This window comes from Rosa chinensis, chromosome 6, assembly GCF_002994745.2.
Source record: "Rosa chinensis cultivar Old Blush chromosome 6, RchiOBHm-V2, whole genome shotgun sequence".
In the NCBI taxonomy this organism is placed as follows: Eukaryota; Viridiplantae; Streptophyta; class Magnoliopsida; order Rosales; family Rosaceae; genus Rosa; species Rosa chinensis.
In genome coordinates this window covers 10,692,403-10,713,273 of record NC_037093.1, presented here as the reverse complement: position 1 = coordinate 10,713,273, position 20,871 = coordinate 10,692,403, and the positions used below count along the sequence as shown (strand labels likewise).

General features: G+C 38.0%; 4 protein-coding genes across 9 annotated transcripts; 2 read left to right on the top strand and 2 right to left on the bottom strand.

Annotated features, from left to right (window-relative positions):
* The first annotated feature begins 5,973 nt into the window (after positions 1–5,973).
* On the top strand, positions 5,974–11,243 carry LOC112174268. 6 transcript variants are annotated; one of them, XM_040509514.1, is made up of 10 exons: positions 5,974–6,276; positions 6,779–6,851; positions 7,242–7,304; positions 7,573–7,940; positions 8,314–8,424; positions 8,519–8,677; positions 9,088–9,249; positions 9,373–9,489; positions 10,303–10,413; positions 10,529–11,243. In XM_040509514.1, the coding sequence occupies exons 4-10, from the start codon at positions 7,590–7,592 to the stop codon at positions 10,982–10,984; spliced, it is 1,467 nt and encodes a 488-aa protein (XP_040365448.1). In that variant the 5' UTR covers positions 5,974–6,276; positions 6,779–6,851; positions 7,242–7,304; positions 7,573–7,589; the 3' UTR covers positions 10,985–11,243. The 6 variants fall into 6 exon arrangements, with proteins under 6 accessions (XP_040365448.1, XP_024167776.1, XP_040365447.1 ...); XM_024312008.2 differs by having other exon boundaries at positions 7,568–7,940; XM_040509513.1 differs by having other exon boundaries at positions 7,560–7,940.
* Positions 11,244–11,953: 710 nt separating this feature from the next.
* Positions 11,954–14,190, top strand: LOC112173371 (protein TIC 21, chloroplastic). Its single transcript, XM_024310982.2, has 4 exons — positions 11,954–12,294; positions 12,455–12,712; positions 13,178–13,381; positions 13,727–14,190. The coding sequence occupies exons 1-4, from the start codon at positions 12,025–12,027 to the stop codon at positions 13,838–13,840; spliced, it is 846 nt and encodes a 281-aa protein (XP_024166750.1). The 5' UTR covers positions 11,954–12,024; the 3' UTR covers positions 13,841–14,190.
* A 216-nt stretch (positions 14,191–14,406) lies between these two features.
* LOC112173372 (reticulon-like protein B11) lies at positions 14,407–17,980 on the bottom strand. The gene is made up of 6 exons (XM_024310983.2): positions 17,747–17,980; positions 17,359–17,539; positions 16,963–17,104; positions 16,789–16,858; positions 16,524–16,693; positions 14,407–14,801 (listed from the first exon to the last, which is right to left on the bottom strand). Exons 1-5 carry the CDS (start codon positions 17,805–17,807, stop codon positions 16,524–16,526), a joined length of 624 nt encoding a protein of 207 aa, XP_024166751.1. The 5' UTR covers positions 17,808–17,980; the 3' UTR covers positions 14,407–14,801.
* A 605-nt stretch (positions 17,981–18,585) lies between these two features.
* Positions 18,586–20,871, bottom strand: LOC112172483 (PRKR-interacting protein 1). Its single transcript, XM_024309842.2, has 2 exons — positions 20,391–20,871; positions 18,586–19,157 (listed from the first exon to the last, which is right to left on the bottom strand). The coding sequence occupies exons 1-2, from the start codon at positions 20,640–20,642 to the stop codon at positions 18,885–18,887; spliced, it is 525 nt and encodes a 174-aa protein (XP_024165610.1). The 5' UTR covers positions 20,643–20,871; the 3' UTR covers positions 18,586–18,884.

Genomic DNA, 20,871 nt, shown 5'->3' with positions numbered 1-20,871 from the left:
AGCGATATAACATGGACAAAGCATATCCTGTTAGCACTCCCATGATCGGTCGAAGTTTGGATGCAAGGAAAGATCCATTTCGTCCAAAGGAAGATGACGAACAAGTGTTGGGAGCTGAAATTCCCTATCTAAGTGCAATAAGCGCATTATTGTACTTAGTCCAATTCACTCGACCAGACATTGCATTCTCAGTGAACTTGTTAGCTAGATTTAGCTCAGCGCCAACGCAACGTCACTGGAATGGTATCAAGAACATTTTCGATACCTAAAAGGAACCATTGACTTGGGACTGTTCTTTCCCTACAGAGAGACAAGAGGGACCGCAATCCCTAAAGGAAATGTTGATGGCGAAAGCGCCACTCCCTACACTAAAACGCCAAATGACGTTTTGGTCGGTTTTGCTGACACTGGGTACGTCTCTGACCCACATAAAGATCGTTCCCAAACTGGTTATGTATTTACCAATGGGAACACGGCGATATCTTGGAGATCAACCAAGCAAACCCTTGTGGCTACCTCCTCGAACCACTCAGAAATCATCGCCCTACATGAGGCGGTTCGTGAGTGTGTATGATTAAGAGCTATCATCACATATATTCGAGGGACTAGTGGTTTGAGTTCTACCACAGAAGAGCCTACTTGCATTAATAAAGATAATGCAGCTTGCATTGAACAGACGAAGCTAGGGCATATCAAGGGTGATAATACAAAACACATATCGCCAAAGTTTCTCTACAATCAGCAACAACAGTCCCTCCTCAATATTCAAGTGAATCAAGTAAGGTCTGAGGAGAATGTGGCAGATTTGTTCACCAAATCATTGCGTAAGCCCATATTTGAGAAACATGTGAAAAGCATAGGAATGCGATGACTTTCCAAGCTCCCTTGATTAATGAAAGTATCAGGGGGAGGTGTAGACGTCAGGGGGAGTCTAACACCACATGTCATTCTCAAATGTAGATGGTGCGTTGTGCTCTTTTCCTTCGACCAAGTTTTATTTTTGTCCCACAGGGTTTTTATTGTTACTTGGCAAGGTTTTTAGTGAGGCAACAACTCATGCACCATTTCGTCTTTGACTTGGCACAAGGGGGAGTGTTAAAGGAAAAACATATTGTGTGCCTTCGTCAAAGCAACTGACGGAGAGGGAATCAAGGAATCAGTGATTACCATCAATCAGCACAATTATAGATCAATCAGCATTCAATGTATTTAATGTAATTAATGTTTCTGTTGTAACTCTATCCCTATATAAAGGGACTATGAAATGAAATGAGCAGACCATTTCCAATCTCCATTTACTTTATTGTGAACAAAAAAACACTCTAATAATGTAATACGTACTTACCTATAGTTTACAACTTTACATGGTTGGTGTAATAACTTTGCCATATATTAATTTATCAAATTACTTTACCATATATTAACTTAGAATTCAGAATAAAATTGAATAAAATTTTGTTGTTGATTAAATTCAGAATTGTGTGAAAAGTTAGGAGGTTGGCCTTCAAGCAAAAAATCAACGAGTTTGTAGGAAGTTGGCCGAGTTGAGTAAATTGTCTATTCATAATGAAAATGAAAATGAAAATGCTAGAGCTAGTAATGAGATTTCCTATCATTCATGACTGTGGATTCAATATTAAAATCACAATTTATCTCCTCAATTAATACATGATTTCCTTTTGAAGTCGTGAATGTCATAAAGTTGAGATTAGGGCATGCGCTCCATTGTGGCACCGAATCTCTTTTCTTTCTTTAGGAAGATTCTTCTTCCCTCAACTACGGTAATGAGGATGAAAGAGAAGCATTTACCAAGAATTGAAGCTGAGTCGAGAGTGAGATAATAGCTAGGATGGCAAATATAACAGGATCCACACACTACATACCAATTTTGATATGCCCCAGCCCGCAGGCTGCAGCCTAATTCGATGTGGCCTTTTTCTGCACTACAGAAGTCTACTAAGGAAATTGAACAGAATTGGAGTATTGACGGAGATATAGGGACGGCTTTATTCACATACTTGGTACCATTTACTCGTATAAGGCTGCAAATACAAGATATTTTTCTTAATTGATTACCAGACTACTTAAGCTACATGGTTTAGACAATTCACAAGGATGAAAACTACAAATCTTCTAGAACCCAATCTACTTGTTTCTTTTCATTAAGTTCAGATTTCAGCATGTGTTTGAAGTTTTTTTTTTAATTAAGAAGCCAAATATAGTTTGCGTATATGTGTAAACATCGAGCTTTTAGTAAAATTTAAAATTGATCTGGGTCTATATAGTAAAGGAAAGGTGGCTCTTTTCATCATGAAACTAGGAAAGGTGGTTTTGGCTTTGTAATTAGAGATTCAAGTGGTGTAATGGTAGCTGGCGGGGCCGGTCCCTTGAGTGGGTTGATCTCATCAGAACATGTAGAAGTGTTGGCGTGTAGGAATGCCATGAATTTTGCATTTGATCATGAATTTGTTCCAGCTTTATTGGAGACTGACGCACAAGAGGTGCAACGCCAACTCGTTTCCCAGGCTAGTCTCAATACCTCCGCGTTGGGACGTTTGTATGAGGATCTGAATTTACTCTTGGGTTTTCATAATAATTTGAAAGTTAGTTATGTTAGTAGAAAGGCAAATGTAATTGCCCATATGTTAGCTGCACATGGTAGTAATCTTGTGCAGGATTGCTTTTATGTTTCGTTGCCTAGTTTTCTAGCAGCTGCAACCGCAGCTGAGGTTGTAATTTCAGTTTTCTCAGTAAAGGGCTTACTTCTTTCTGTCAAAAAATATAGTAAAGGAAAAAATATAGTTTTAGTCACTCAACTTTCGGTTGATTGACACTTCAGTGACCAAAGTTTATAAAATTTCACTTTAGTCGCTCAATTTTAACTCTGACCATCACTTTAGTCCGCCGGTGAATTTTTCCGATAAAAAAAGTCACATGACACCTCACATGCCCTTTTTTAAGGGTTATTTTCGTCCTTCAATGAAAATTTCAACCTAATAGAAATGGCCAAGTTTCCCTAATAAAAGGGAAAAAAAAATATAAAAAAAGTCACATATCATTACCTCTGTTTTGCTGTTCTCCAATTGCAGCACGAGATCAAAAGCAAGCAAGGAGATCAATACGTCAATTATAAGTTTCAGATTTAAGGGAAATGGGAAGGTCTCAGATTTGGTTTGAATATAGGTTGAAATTTTTATTGAATGACAAATATAACCCTTAAAAAAGGGCATGTGAGGCGTCCTGTGAGGCGTGGAAGAATGTATAATGAAGACATTGTAAAACAAGCGTGGATATCTTACAAGACAATTCTCATAAAGCTTTTGCTCATGTAAGAAATTGTTCTATAAGTGTTCTAGTAATGATATGGGACTGTTAACCAACAGCCCAGACATGAAAACAAACATAAGAAGGTCCTAGAAAAATAGAAAACGTTGGATGTGTTTAATGAAAAACGTTGGATGTGTTTAGTCTTGGGTGCCGGGACTACAAACGCGTTTCCTTCCAACTCGTGTCACCCAAGACGCGTTTTCAAATCAGAGGAAATGAGGCATGTGGGCATAGGGGTTTATAACACCTTCCCAAAATGCAGAGCGTTGTGGTTGACGGTGTCGAGGTGATGTAGGAACAATGTCTCCCCAAGCTAAGGGTAATAGAATAAATTTTGGTTATCAGTTGCTACCATCTAGGGTAATAACAAGCCTTCGTAGTAGTATACAAGTGAGACATTGAGGGTACTCCATCTCCCATCACCACTCCATTACTATTTACTGTCTTTTAATTTAATCTCAATAAATTCTCAAACGCTAATAAAAATAGATAAAGTGAGAGAGGGTTGCTCTGTCTAATCCCTCGAGAAGTGAATAAACAAAGAGAAGTAAATGTTCCCTTCTCTCTAGAGTTAGGGTTTGGAGGCTAGCCTTCGAAAAGGTTTAAGTTCGTCCCACCGGGCGTCGGTTTAGGGATACATGTGTGTGGAATTGTTCATTGTATCCGCATGACAAATTGTAATTCTATTCTTATCCTTAGTTCCTTACAAAAAAGGCGAAGATTTAATAACCCTTTCTCTTGCTATGTACCTACGAGATGACTTTGTATGAATGTATCCAAAAAGACTTGGTGAAATGAGCTCATGAACAAAAGAGAGTAGAAAGCTAAAACCTCTCCAAATAACACATTTCACATATTTAACTATTTAAGAATAATGTTATTTCTCATTGAACATGTTGAGGCAGGTTCCTTTTTTTTGTTTTTTTTTTCATTCCCCTCCTTATCACTCCACCACCCACTTCACTCATCTCATGATATCCTTACTACCCATATCATAATGCAAGTGAGATATTAATGAGTGACCTCTACACGGCTCACCGGTATGTTGAGGTAGAGTCTTCTCTTTCATTTTTGTTTTATTACAGTTGAGGTTGTTTCTGCGTTATAGTTGATAATTTGTTACACCTTGAATTTGAAAATGGAATTTTATTTATTTTATATATTGTATTTTGATAAATTTATCCTTTAGTGGTAAATTTTTTTTTGAGAAGAAATATATTTCATTAATAAAATATTACAACGCATTTGAATGGCCAGTTGTGGCCCAAAAATTATGACACACATTGCTATCAGAATCTGTAGTTACGGTCTGTCAATAGTAGTAACATCCATGAACTGACAAGGCTCAACTCCTTATCAAATATTTCACTCATAGCTGTTGGTTACAATAAAAGGTAACAAATTTCGAGTGTCACGATACAATCTCTCCACTCCACCAACATAAAGACGACCCACTTCACCCTCTCCGACTTCATGTCCAAGAACCATTACACCACGTATAAGGGCAATTCACCATCACGTTGATAACCAGTAGGCACTGATATTAAATCACTTTTTATGTCAATATCAAATTACCTACTTATCGGGAATAACGCCATACCAATGGCACAAGAATCAAACCAAAACTTCTAAACCCTACCTCAATTGAGCAGAGACTTATAAATCCTAACAAAAAAACAAAACCAAAACTAAGAACCCTTGTCAAAACCAAAAATATGTCATTGAGACCCACAATCCTGCACCTAAAGGCCACTACTGAGCTAACAATAGTATGCAGGTATCAACGAACATGCTATATCAAATATGGTCTACAAATGGCCCACCAAAAACGTCCACCACCACTCTATCCCCACCTGGAACCACCACTAAATCATCCCCACCCTAAACTACCACCGAGCCATCCTTCTCACTCAGCCCCCAAAATTGCAGCGAGCCCCCAAACCAACCTCCCGATAGCCCACCAGCAAACCACCACTGAAGCTCCATATGCTCAAGTACAACCTCTTACCCACACACTAGTATAGCCCAGATCCAACATAGCAATTTGCCTTAACTGAATTTTTAGACGCCGTACAACACACTACCCTTGCCCAAACACCAACACAACATGGCCCAAGAGATCTCTTGGCCATGAAATCGCCCCAACCCTCTTGACCAGATCAGGGTGACCATTGAAAAAGCCGTCGTCGCCTCCTAAAGCAGGAGGCCATAGAACACAACAACCTTACACCAACCCAATTGAGCCACCAAGCACCTGTCCGGCGCCGGCCAACCACACTTGGTACAGCCAAATGGCCAACAGGCATTGAGGAGCCCTTGAACGAGATACATCGACGTGAGATGAGAAAACCCAACCTTTCTGGAAATCCTAAGAGCTCCGAGAAAGGAGGAACTCAATAATGGTAGTTTTGAACTCATGATCTCCACGGTGTTAGTTAGGCTAGCTAACCAACATGCTACGGCTCATCGAGAAAGGAAGATTAAATTCAGATAGTTTAAAAAATAATTCTATTCTTGACATGGTAAATTGAGTGTGTGTGCAAGTGGTGCGTTAAATGGAGATGTAAGAAAAAAGTTACGGCTGTTTTACTTTAGGGGTATTTTTGCCTTTTAGCCCAATTAAAAGTGCAAAAAGGAATTAGTCAATTAGAGCACTAGCAGACCCTAAACAAAACAGAAGCAGGGACACAATCGCAGAATTCGACCCAAAAACTAGGACACAGAGAACGCGCGACCTTTGGCCGCCGACACTGTTTCCGGCCGTGTCTGCCGGCCAAAATCATATTAGTCTCTTCGTCTCTAAACTGGCTTCCCACCCATATAAATTTCAAATCCTATTGTTCCCCGTACGCGACGAATCGAAGTAGACAAGTTTTTTTTTTTTATAACTTTTTCCGGCTTCTTTTGCGATTTACGGCAAATTCGTCGACTTTCTTGCTAAACCCTAAGGTAAAAATTTGTTCTTTACCTCTTGGGTATATTATTGCATGCAGTTTTATAAGTTTTGACACATGAGTGAAGTTGGCAGCCGCGGCTCCGCCGTCTCCGTCTGCTCTGAACGGCCATTGTTGGTCTCTGTGACCTTTATTACACTAACTAGGAAGTTTAAATTGAAGAGCGGATCCTAGTGACTGGGTTTATATTGCTTATGAGCTAATCAAATGCATTGTGTTTGATGCAAAACTTGTCTGTTTCTTTTGTAAAAACTTTTTCTTTATTGAAATGTGAAGTTTCTGAATAGAAAAAACAAGGTTCTGGATTTTTGGTAGATCAAATCTTGCTTCCTTGCATTCGGTATAGTTGGGATTTCGGCTTGGAAGTATATTAGAAGTATAGGGCTTAGACTATACTTCCAGTTACATTGTTTAGGGTTTAGACTTCAGAATGACGTAAAAGATGATACTAGCTCGTTACATTCTTTGTAAGTTAGCTGATAGAAGTCCTTTTGCAGGGGAGATCAGATACATACATTCTTTAATTTGGTTGTATTCAGCTCTCGTTCCCAAAATTTTAGAATAGACTGGGTATGTTTTGTCGTTTGATAATAATCTACAATATTTTTTAATTTCTATAATGGTGTTTGGAGCAAATATTGAATTAGATTTTGAATGTGAAATGTAGGTGTGTGGCTAATTCCTATTCGTGGCCATTCATTACTGATGTAAAAAATGTTTTCTCCAATGAAAAATTCATGCACATATTCTTTCATTTCTAGATGGAACAATATAGCCATGGAGTTACTGGACAGTGCAGCCCTTATTTTAAGTTTTGAGTTTGTTCGGGCTTCTAGTTTTGTTTACATATGCTGTCACTTTTATAGTTTATAAACTTAGTGTCTTTGTATTTTTTTTTTTTAATATAAATCCATGGAACATATGGCATTATGCTAACGTTGCTGTGAAATCTTTTTGTAGAGACAATTATTAGAAACTAAGGAGGCTGTTGCTCAGACAAAGTCGTTGAAGAAAGGCAAACTGGTAAAATTCTGCTCCCTGTACTTTCAAGGATTTAAACTATGATGCAAAATGTAATGTTATGGTCTTATCTATTGACTGCTTTGCTCTTTTACAACATTAGTACTGACCCATGCTTCTATCTGCATGCCTATCCACTGGTCTAAACATCTCTCTCTCTCTCTCTCTCTCTGAAATCAAATCCCCGCATTGCCCATCTTATTTTGTTTTATTTAAAGTATAGTAACTAAGTACTGATTTAGCTTTTTATTTCTTGAGAAAATCAGCTTAGGGCTTAAGATTCGGAACATGGGCAAGAGGGAGAAGCAAGCGAACAAGTTTCACTGGGACGAGTTAAGTGAAGAAGAAGGAGAACTAGCTAATAGAAAGGCTCTGAAATCTGTCGTACACATCAGTAGCGACGATGATGAGGCCAATGAAGATCTCAGCCTCAAAATAGTTGAAAAAGCTCTACTGATGCGTGCAGCCAAGCTGGCCTCAGAGAACGACACTGTTGTTTCCAATCCAGCTGGTTTGAATGGACTGCCTTTTTCGTCTTCTCCACGGGTTGCTGAAGTTGACGCCGCAGATTTAGAGACTAAGAAAGTAAAGAAGGATAGGGTGAGGAAGACAAAGAAGAGGAAGATTGAAGACCCAGTTGTGAGTGCCTTTTTCTCTTTTACCTTGTTCCTACAGAAATTTGATTCAAGGAAAATTAGTTAATTGTGTGTAAACTTGTTGATTTTTACTGCAAAAATTTAGTTAATTGTGTGTATTGAAACATAATTTGTTGGCTTTTAAATGTTTCTTTTTTTCCTTCTCAATTTGCATTTGTGTTTTGAAGTCACAAACTATGGACCTTATTTAAAATTGATTTAAACAGAAGCATATTTTTTTTTGAATTTTATCTTTCGGACTATCATTTTATTTTGTTGACTGTATGTAGATATGGGAAGAAAATGTCAGTTTTCTTGATGAATATTTGTTTGTTTGATAAAAAAGGTGAAAGTTAAGATGCCATCTTATGTATCAGGTGATTCCTGCTAAAGAAGAAGTGAAGGTAGACGCAGCTAGAGCTGTGGATGAGCCAATTGAACTGAACACTGTTCAGATCACTGACAATATCGTGCTGCGGAAACTTCTTGTGAGTTCAAATACTTCCGTTGAAATACCCTTTTGAAAATGGCAAACCAAAATGAAGGCCTTAATATGGTACTATCTTATTTCTATTCTATCAGCGGGGACCAAGGTATTTTGATCCTCCAGATAGGAGCTGGGGAACATGCTTTAATTGTGGTGAAGAAGGACATGCAGCAGTGAACTGTACTGTAGCTAAGCGGAAGAAGCCATGCTTTGTTTGTGGCAGTTTGGAGCACAATGCAAAGCAATGTGAAAAGGTTAGTTGAAAAAGAAAACTAAGACACCAGACTTAAAGGGTTTTCAAGTCTATTTCTCTGAGTTTTTGAACTTTTTAAATGCTGGATGGTGGTGGAGGCTTTACATTAAAGGTTTGCTTTAACTTGAATGATTGAGGTTTGAACAAAAAGTTTATCTCTTTGCAATTATGCTTAACTTTTTTTCTTTTGCTCTTTTAAATTCTAAATCTATATGTGATAATAATGTTCGGAAAATAAAACTAAAGATTTTTTATTTGCCTGTTCTATGTGTTGTAATCTTCTGTTAGTTCCACTTTCCAAATATAATGATTTAACCACCAATTCTTGTTTGCTGTGTAACTAAACGAAGATAGGTTTCTCTATTTTCTCCCTCTGTTTTCTCATTTTATACCTGCTATAAATATTCACAGGGACAAGATTGCTTTATCTGCAAAAAAGGTGGACATCATGCTAAAAATTGTCCAGAGAAGTACAATGTTGGCTCGTTGGATTCCAAAATATGTTTAAAATGTGGAGACTCTGGGCATGAGATGTATTCATGCAAGAATGATTACCCATCTGATGACCTCATGGTATATTTTGGTTTTTTGTTTTGTTTTTTTTGCATATGATTTTCCAATATAATATAAAATCAGTTTAATATTTGGGATTTTGTGCAACAGCTGTTTCTTGATTTTTTTCCTTTTTGTAAACAGGAAATACAATGTTATGTCTGCAAGAGATTTGGTCATTTATGTTGTGTCAAGTGTGTTGATAACAGTCTAAAGGAAGTATCTTGTTACAAATGTGGTCAACTGGGACACACTGGTATGGTAAGTCTTAATGCTTCTAAGGCTCCTCGCGTGTATGACCATATGTGGAGTTTGATTTAAGGTCTTTGGGATAAGAACCTGTTTTTAGCCATTTGATTAGACATGACAACTGCGATGCATGTTGTGCTTATCTTATCCAATGATTAAGAACATGTTTCCTTTTGTTAGAGAGAAATTTTGAGTGCGTGTGTCTACATATATTTGTGTATGTGTGCGTGTGTGTGATAATGTCATAATTTCATTCATATTTGCAGCAATGTGTTTTAAACAGTACTGTTATATAATTTTTGATTCAACACAACCCTGTGTGGCTGTGTGTGTGAAATAACGTCATAATTTTCATTCATGTATATGCAACAATGTGTTTTCAAAAGTTGTGTTATATAATTTTTGTTTCAGTGTAGTTTGTCAATAACAGAATTCTTTCTTAAAAGGTCTAGATATGTTTCTTTTTTTTGGGAGGTTTACACATCAAATATCATGCAGTACTCTTTAGCTATTTTCTTTGTTTGAAATTTCAATGAATCCATATAAGTACTTGATCATTGAGTAATTTTTTTCATATCAGAGTTGTTCATATGCATAAATTTTATTTGTGGAAAATGTCTGTTGAGTTATCTTTTGTGATTGTAATGTCATGTGTTTTTTTTTTTCTTTTCTTTTTCACAAATTCTTCTGATCATCTAAATATTGATTTTAATTCCTTTGTGTGCCTAAACACTTTAGTTTTCTTGGTCAATTCTATTCTTCTAATCTTGTGGAAGTACTCAATTTTTTCCCCATACACTAAGAAATGGTAATCTATACATGCAGGCATGCATAGGCTTACGTGGTGGGGAAACCACTGTTTCTGGATCCCATCGGTTATGCTACAAGTGTGGTGAAGGTGGTCATATTGCTCGGGAATGCAGAACTTCCAATAATGTAACCTTCTGCTATATTATTATCTGCAATTGTTCTCAGATTATTTCTTTTGTGGTAGTGTTATGTTATTGTTATGCGTGGTGATACCAACTGGACTATTTTATGTAATTTGCAGGCTCGTAAGAGGTATGGCGAGTTCTCTAACGTACATACTCCTTTGAGACCTCATAAAGAAAAGAAAGACTACATGGGATTTTATTCTGCTCCTAATGATCTGAATAAGAATAAACAGAAACATACCCACTATGATGAAAGAGGTTTTGCAACTCCACAAAAAGCAAAACATAGAGGTGGATGGATAGTTGATGATCCAGATGACTTCTCCCCTAGAAAAGGCAAGCAGAACGGCTGGAAAGCTCCTGCAACACCATCTGGTAGGAGCCATAGGATTTCAAGTTCGCCTGCAGGCGGTCATGCTTCGAGTTCTAGATCCTCCAAAAAGTTGTGGAAGGTTCCTGGAGGAGCTCCTATCTCTCAAGGATCATCCAAGTCTGTTCAGCACAGATATTCTGCACGGAGGTTTAGCAACTCTGGTACTGATGGTGTTAGACGAAATAACGAGTGGTGGTAGGCAAAGATAATATTTATACACAAGTCTGAATAGGTTTTTTATGGACAAGCTTTACATGCACAACAGCACAAGTGTTGTTGCATGTGCACATGCTTACTGTCCTAGTGTTCTTAGTATGCTTTGGTCTGAGTTTAGGATCTTTTCAATGTTTTCTTTTGTATGCTTTAAAGTGTTGCACCACCTTTTGATTCTTTATACATTCATTTACATGTTTTTCATCCATAGATTCGCGATTCTATAAAGCAACTTTGTTTGAAAATTCTGTGTTCCTTGGTGGATTTGATCTGAGGTTAAGGAGAGTGTCTGTAATAAAGGATGTGAGATGGTGAGAATCACATATCAACATCCCACAGGAAATCTCAAAACCTAGACAGGAGGTGGTGCTATGGGAAGCTTTTCCGGGCAGCGTTGTATCACTATGAACAGAGCTTTCTTTTTAGATCTATTTTCATACGTTTGCCAACCCAAAAACCAAACTTCCCCTAGCTCCCCACCTATATATATATATATATATATATATATATATATATATATATATATATATATTCGAGATTTTTTTGTTTTTTTACTCTCTCTCTCTCTCTTCTGTAACATATAAACTACCACTTCTTAACCGATCAATGCTAAGAGCATTTGCAGCTGACAAGGGAAGAGGAGATGGTTAAAACGATGACCCGGTTTTGCAACATCATCTGCCAATAAGTATGTTTCTCTAAAACATGCTTGAAAGTGACCTTTAAGAACTGCTAAGCTAGCCAAATGATATCTTGAACGAGAAACTTGATCCTCCAGGGCACTTAAATTACACCCTTAATGCTATCCATCAAATAATCAGAAATCTCTCAAATATTAGTGTTAAAAAATAAAAATAAAATCTCTCAAATATCTTTTCCAAGTTTCGAACCTCTACTGCAACCATTATGGGCTGATATATTCGGCCCAATCTCAAAACTTTAAGAGCCTACTGTCACACTCGCTTACTCACTCTCTCTTCTTCTTCTTCTGCTCTCTCTCTCTCTCTCTCTATCTTTTCAGTAATTATGCAAACACTCCTATCGCCGGCAGCTCGCTCCGGCCTCTTCCCGTCGGCGCCACCGCAGGTCGCCCCGCCTCGGCCCTCCGCGTATCACCTCCCTCTACGATCAATCCCCGCCTGCCACGTCCCCAACCTCTCTCTCTCCCCTTCCTCGCCTCTAAATCACAGACGATCAAACCTCTCCTTAGCCACTGTTGTAAGGGCCTCTTCTACTCCTGTTTCTCAGACTTTCGCTTCCCCCGGCGACGAAGCCGAAAAGGCCAAGCTCCTCCAGGTTCTCTCCTCCTTTTCTTGTTTTGTTTCAGAGAAATGTAGCAAAATTGAAGAGCATTCAATTTTGCAGTTCTTTGATAATTAGTGGATTTTCAATGTGTAGCTTGTGATTGATGGAATTGGCGAAGGTTTGATTTCGATGTTTGTGGTGTACTGTGTAGGTAGCTAAGAGGTTAGAGAGCACAGCGAGGTATTTCAAGAGGTTGGGTAGCCTAGGGTTTTGGGGACAGCTGGTGTGCACTGTTGTGGCTGCTGTGATTCTTTCGTTTTCGGTTGTTATAACTGGGAAGATTTCGTCGCCGCCTACATTTTATGCCACTGCCGGTGGGATTGTTGCGGCCTTCATTTCTGTGTTTTGGTCATTCGGGTACATTCGTCTATCGGATAGGCTTCGGAAAACTGCAAGTGACCCTGCTAAGGTATTGGACATTGTCATTTGTTGGAAAGCTTTAGCGTTGAACTGTATGAGCATTCTTGATATTGGCTCATAGGTTGAGAGAAGGCTTTGTTGCATGGACTCGTGCTTGATTATGTGGAAGTTCTAGGGGATTCTAATGCATTAAATTCTTGAAATCGTTGATTGATGTCAATGGTGTTGCCAAATGTGGAAATTGGGAAAGCTAATGCCTATGATTGAATTGTGTATGCCTTCTTGATAGTGATTTCAATTACACTTTTTCTGTTATGCTTGATGTTATGATATGAAGTTTCGCTTGGACTTGGCGCTTAATGTCATGATGTGAAGTTCTTCTATCAGTCCCATGTTATTAAGTCATTATTGAATGAAATTAACTTCTATTCCAATTGTTGGAATGCTTAGAAAGATCCATTGATATACGACCTTTTAACTTCTACATATGTGTTCCGCTGCTTATAACATACAGGCCCCTCCTCGTGCTGATGTTATCAAAAGCTTAAGGAATGGCATTGGACTGAACCTTTTGGGTATGGGTGCTGCTGTTCTTGGTATGCAAGCCACAGTAGGAATATTGGTTGCTAAGGCTCTTACGTCCTCAGCAACTCCATATTACCAGGGTATCTCTCCTGGCTACAGTCCTGTTCTTGCATTGGATGTATTCTTGGTGCAGGTATTTCATACATCTCAGTTCAATATGCAATTCTGAAACACTTTACTATTTTGATTGCTCAACTCTAACGTGCATATATAGATTTGATTTTATTTATATATAGAGTTCCCTCTGTTGTGTCAAAGTTTAGAATCGCACATCCTAGTTTTAGTATTTCCACTAGGACTCTCGAAACTCTGTAGTGTCAAAGTAAAATCCTTGTGAGTTCTAAAATTTAATACAGAATTTCATATAAACGGTAGTTGAAGCTGGAACTCTCGTAGAAGTTTGGCTATGATTTTTATACAAGAATCTTGCTTTAAGTGGGAGAAAACTGAGCTATCTATGTATCCGTTCCTTTTGCAGGCATCCGCAAACACTATCCTTTCACATTTCTTGGGGCTTGTTTTCTCATTAGAGCTGTTGCGCTCAGTGTCATTGCCACCTGCAGAAGGAAGTCCCATTCCTAGGATGGCTTAAGTTCTTTGCCTCTACCCAATATGGTGTATTTTGATGTCGAAGATGTTTTGAAGCTGTGATTGTAGATGAGTGGAGTCCATGATGTTAATGTAAAACTCAGTTCTGTATTATATAATTCGCAGATTTTGCTGCCTATTTTCAATTGCAATTTATTTGTTTACGAGGGCCGGTGTACCTGGACTCACTTAGGCAATGTTTTAAGCAACAGTAGGGTAATGGTCATTAGCATAGTCGATGTTTAAATAATGTTCACCTCAACTTTCAGTTCAGAGCTTCAATTGTAGTCGGTGCCATCAGTTTTGTTAAGAAATTCTGTGAGAGCATATACATGAGGCTTTCTTAATTTGAAATGAACTAGCTGTATATTGTCACATAATCCTATTTCAATGGCCATTCATAGCAGAAATGAACTTGCAAGATATTCGACTAATGGCACTGTTATTAACAGGTTCAACCATCAAGAATGCTCAATAATATTACATAATCAAAGGTGACGTACGAGGACTGTAACAAGATCTCTATGCGTTTTATGTTGGCAGGAAATCGTAATTTTAACAAATATAGAATAACACCAAACACTACGCTCTTTAAAATTTTCTATGCATGTCCAAGAACCCAAAATAGCAAGAAAAAGTACAACACTGAAATTTTAAGTATGGCAAAATAAACCAGTACATTCTGTATTTCATTAAAATGATAAAAAGTTTCCTACTCTTTCATCCCGTCTTGTAAAGTACATCCGTTCAATAACTATTGACCAAAAAATTAACAAGATTATAAGGTCGCAACGCTGAAACTCAAACGTAGAAGCTAATGGGATCCATTCAAATGTTGTCAGCCATGCCGTCTGGCTGTCAATATGTATAGCAACAGCATGCCAACCAAAAGAAACCCTCATGTCGAAAACCATTCAAAACCATCTCTAAGGCTACTATCACACTTCTCTGAGCTCCATGATACCCTGCACCATATGCAGATATGCCTCAGTACATATGCGAAGCAACATAACTATTTGAGTCAAGCACAGAAACAACATCTGTATATACAAAAATATTGAAATAATGGTACATTTTATATAACAAGAGACTGAATGAGAAGTCCTCATGTAATTCTACCCAAGCCAGAACCATAAACTTTAAGTGAGTTTCACCATTTGCTCTCTACAATTGAGTAGTGATATATGACTACTTCTTTTCTTCATAAAAATTAAAATAAAAAAGAGGTACAAGAAAAACAAGTTCTGTGACCACCAAAAATCAGTTGAAAATCTTCAAAGTTTGAAGTGACAATATGGAAGAGTACTTAAAAATTCGAGCGTGATGAATCCAAATTTCTTTTTAAATTATGTGTCCACAAATAATTACTACAGTTAAATTAGACCCAAACCATGTCCAAAACCAATACAACAGGTAAGAACTCATACAGGTTCTCTAGAAGAACAAAGATACCTTAAACATTCATCAAGGTAAAGCAGTTTCCAATAACAAAAATACTACATCAACCAAAAAGTACAGGGTAGCTAAAAAACTAAAGACAAGAGTGAACAAAAACTTTTGGGCTAAAATTTCCCCCAGGAAAAAGCCCAGGGCAAGTGTTGTGTCTTTACAGATTTCCACTCAGAAAAATGTCACAAGGAAAACAGCACAGATTCTCAAAGGAAACACTAGGACACCAGGAATTTGTCATTTCATATGACAAAAGAAAAGTTTCTCAATCATTGCAGTTTTCACAAAGGTATAAAATTTCTAGCTTTCTTTTTCTGTAGGAAGTTAAACAATGGGTGGAAGCGTCGAAGTTTGTGAATCTACTACTACATGTCTCCTTGTGATGTTTAATCATCCATAGAGGAATTTTAGGGGCTGCAATACAGCACACATGAAACAGTATAATTCAATACATTTCATAGCATTGGGTATTCCTCATTTTAGAATAAAAAAAAAACATGCTCTTGGAAGACAATGAGAATGCCCAAACACGATACATCCTTCATATTTTACAGCACCTTTTATCTTCAGACAGTTATGTTCCAAAGCATCAAAAGATTTTTCCAATTCCAAAACATCAAAAGGACAAAAAAAAAGAAAAAGAAAAAAGAGAGAGTAAATATAAACATGTCGCTGAACAAATGACAGTCAATTTTCTATTATTTTGATATTAGACCGAGTTGGCATGATTATGACCAATTCTATTTTGCGACTAAGAGATTCACGAATAATGTAAAATTTAAATAAAAGCCTATTTCAAACATAAGTTGTACTTGAAGACTCTCAACAGAGGATAAATTCCAGGTATCAGAGTGACAGCAGGAGATGGTATACTTTTAAAGAAAATGATACAGCACAAAACATGATCATCACTAGTGTCTATCTCTCTTGAAATTCAACTCATATACCACAGTGAAAATTGCACAGCAGTTATGAATAATAGTATCATGATCAACCCGAACAATATGAGAATAGAAGAGATTCCACACTTTTAAAAGTTCATATGCAAATACATTGATAACATCCTTTAACACAAGCACAATACGAACAAAAGAAACTTTCAAATTCAGAGTGCAGATAGATTGAGCAAACCATATATAAGAAATATAGCCTGTCCTTGGTATATTTGAACTGTCTGGGATGGGTACATATATACACATAAACAAAACATATCTCAGAGAGAAAGAGATTGTACTTACCTACTGCACCTTCTTCTCCTTGTTTGATTGCATTGTTATCTTCTTTAGGATGCTCTCATCAAGTTTCCTGTACTGCGTTTGTATTGATCTATTTGCTACAGAGAGTTTCTCATCAATGTGGTGCTGAAACTTATCATACAAAACGGGCACTGAAAGACTGATTAGAACCCCTGCATGGCGGTTAAAGAAATGTATGTATTATACATATTTTAAATGTTGCACAAGTACGCCCTTACAAAGATACATTGACGATCAAAGAGCTTACCAACGTAGGCAAGAGTAAGGAAGTTGAAGATACTTCCAATGTAAGATGCTACCCATAAGAAAACAGAAACCTGCAGACCGAAGCGGTATCCAAACAGTAAAATCAACTCCTCCATTAAAATCAATCAACCACTTTCTAACCATTAACCTACTGGAGGGAGCAACTACGCCTAACCTGAAGAAAGAGCTTGAAATTCCTGCCAATAGCAATGTCTCGCGCAATAGAGAGTCCACGATTAATCCAAACATGCAGTGTATCAGCAACCTTCATGACAGACGCCTCAGATATTTCCATATCAGGAAGAGGAGGCAAAGGTCTGATGACAACATAAGTTTGATTTCATTAGTTTCCCTCAAACAAAATCCGATGCTTAGAACAGTATACATAAACCACAGCCAATCTTTCCACGAATCCATCTCTTCTACCTCAGCCTCTATTTCGTTACTAGCAAAATACAGCATTTTCCTGGCAAAAACTTGCAAGTGATCCTAATCTAAGCCAACACAACCTAGACATTTTTACCAAGCTAACTAATGAGCATACTAAAAAGCAGTCCAAATCAGAAAGTACCTATTGAGAAGTGAAGCAGATTTGGCCCAGAAGAAGAGGATAACCACAAGAAGCAGTAGGACATTGGCCCCAAAGGACAAGAGATTGTAACCGGCTCGCTCAAATAGATACCACGACGCCGTTGCAGATGTCAGCACCACGATTCCTCCACTCCAATTCCTCCACAGCAGCACATCAGCAACTATCAAACAATCGGAATCAAATCAAACTCCGACGACATTTACAATATTCAATAACAGTGCAGAAGAAAAATTGCAATCTCATCGTGATCAATTCAACTATAGGCGATCCAAACCAAATCGGAATCATAAATGTAACAATATCTATATGCAAATCGAAGTATCTGTACAAATCACACATGCAAATCGGAGAGAGAGAGAGAGAGTACCGGCGCCACCGCCGAGAGCTTGATGAACGGAAATGCGATGCGGAGGCATAGAGTCTCCCATGGAGATTAGGGTTTCAGAGAAAAGAGAGAGAGAGATGGAGATGATAGGGAGGGAGATGGAAAATATGAAATGAGAAGAAATATAATGTTGATCGAATTTTGACCAAGGCTGTTGTTATTGTCCGTCTCTCTGTCTCCACTTCAAAACTGCTTAACTGAGTCTCTGGGCAATTTACCTGCCCTCACAAAATTTACCAATATATTAACCATCTTATGCAACACTTACATTTCTGCAAAAAAAAAAAAAAATACCCTTTTTCTTTGTTTAATTTGTTGTTGAGTAAATAAGTGAGTATTACTCAATAGTGTATCGGAACACGTACATTTACGGTTTGATACAATGTCCTTCATAGTATGTCAAAATATGGTGAGTTGTTAACTTGTTATCTAATGCCCTCCCAAATCTTTCAAGTGTTAATGCGCTAGCATGTGAAGTTTGTTGGTAGGCCTCTCTACCTATATTTCGATGGAGAGAAATGCATCAACCTCACCGAAATACTAATTATTATGATAAACTCACTTTGTTCATTTATATTTATGAACGATTGTTATTAAATAGGTACAGAATGAAAGGAAATATTAACATGTTAATAACTTAACATATCACTATCTAGGAAAAGAAAATTGCATACCCAAGAACAAAGACGATTGTAACTCATAAAATGTAGAGAGGCTATACTTATGGCCATTTGATCAACGTAGTCGAGAGTTTAATTTTGTTTTGTACGTACGGATCAACAATTGCATACTTCTTGTACTGTATGTATACAGATACAGCATTGTTCTAAAGGACTGAAAGGACAGCATAAATACCCACTACGAATCTACATTTCCGTTCATTGTATCATATGATAAGAAGCACATGCAATTGATGGAACTGCTAGCAAAACATAAACCCCGTTGCATATTAGATTCAAATTCCATATTTCTGATCCTTGGGGTGTTACATTTCAGATTTTACATAAGTCGATCTTAGGTCAAACATGGCAAATTCTAGACTTCAGAAGAATGATCGCTTGTTCCTCTACTTGACACTTGAACCAATGCATCAAAAACCTAAAACTTGGCTCAATCTTGTTCAGTCTGAAGCATCACCATCAGAGTTCTTGTCATCGTCAGAGGATTCTTCTTTCTGATTATTCTCTTCACCACCTGAATTTGTTTTCATTCTCTTCTCTTTCTTTTTCTGCTTCTTCTTTTGACGTTTTAAACGCTTCTTTGCTGTCCGCTCTTCGGCTGCTTTCAATCTTTCCTCCCGTCTCATATTGAACTCTGCCTCCTCTTTCCTTTTCTGATAGTCAACCTCCATTCTAGCAAGCCTGTCTTGTTCTTTCCGTCTCATCTGCCGATACTGTGGAGCAGAAATTAGGTGGTGAGCAATCATGTATTAATGTTAGCTGCCAGCTTACAGTTACCACCGATCACATATTCATGTGTCAAACAATTTTTTCTTCTATGTTCAGATACAGATATAATGGTCTCGACTATCAGACCAATAAGACTGATTTAACATCAAACCTAAAACCCCGTATAGAAGGGGCAGCTTCAGCTAGCACCCGGGCCTGGCTAGGTTCTATTGCAGGACACCTATGTTGGTTTCATGGCAAATTTTCGCAGGTTGGCTGGAGTAAAACCAGGCAATTCTTGTCTCAAAGTCTTAACTAAAAAGGGAAGAAGAAACTGTTCATAGAATATTTCTACTGCATTGATCAGGTATTCAATATAGAAGGAAGTTTATCCACCCGTTATGCCTATTACAACAAGATCGAAGTTTCAACAGAGTACGCTATTAAAATCAGGAAATGTCCCCAAGTTCGAGCAGGAAACATTAGCCATACACAAGGACATAAGAAACAATTCTCCTAATTGAGGGAACGGGGGTAAATCTACCTCAATCCACAAGGAAAAGTGATTAAGACTGACAAATCAAGCTCCCCTAGATAAAACGAAAGCAACCACGCTCCAAACTCCTTCGGCATGGCCAGCAAAAGTGATTAAGATTGATAGCTCATGATCCACACACATAAAACTAAAGCAACCACACTCCAAAGCCTCCAAAACCCTTTCGACCATCATGTCCAGATTTTCTTTCTTACAAACAGTGTTTAAACTAATGGGACATAAAGTCATAGATATGACAAAATCTACTCGAGGACAACTTCTCTTTATCACGTTTATAAGCTAGCAAGAGTCCAGTCCTTAGTTTAACTCACAGAATCGTGGGGAATTGGACTCAACTCACAGAATACTGTGTGCTTAAGCCCGAAACAAAGACACCCTAATAACCTACAAAAGGGTACAAGGGCTCCCTAATTCTCACTCTCTGCATTGGAAAGAAAAACACTTGTGTACCACCTCATAGCAAGTAAGTTCCATTGGATTTTTGACGAAGGCCCATATCCCTAACTATATGCTATCCTCAGCTGTCTAAATATTAGTAACCAAATTTCTTCACACAAACGAAGACTATCTAATCAAACCTTATATCATTACTAACAGCACATTAGTTCAATAATTTCGTAAAACAAGCATAAATATGTAATACAATCAATTCAAAATCAGATAGGGGATCTCAGTGACATACCTGATGAAAGTCACCGGAGCCGGAACCGGCGGAACTACCGGAAGTGTTGCTGACTCGGACGGGCACGTTTTCGAGAATCCGCCGGAGCTTGATCTCAAGATCCTCTTCCTCCTCCTTGAACACCGGCGGCGTGTACTCCACGAGCGCCGTCGACGCCGGCGGTGGTGTTGGAGGCTTTGGCGGTTGCATTAGCTTCCTCTCGGGCCGCGCCACCAGCTGCAAGTCCCCGTCTTTGGCTTTTCCGGACGACATGGCGGAGACAGAGAAACCCTAATTTTTCTGATTCCTTCTCAATTCGAACAGTAATATCTGGTTCTAGTTTGGATTGTGATATCGGAATTTGAGTGTGGTATGGGATTGAGAAAGTAGGGGAATGCAAAAGGGGTTTTCGTTTAGGGTTTAGTTTAGCGCCATTGGGAGATTCGAAGAGAGGGTTTTCGTTTCAGGATGGGAATTTAGATATTGATTCTACGAGAAAGAT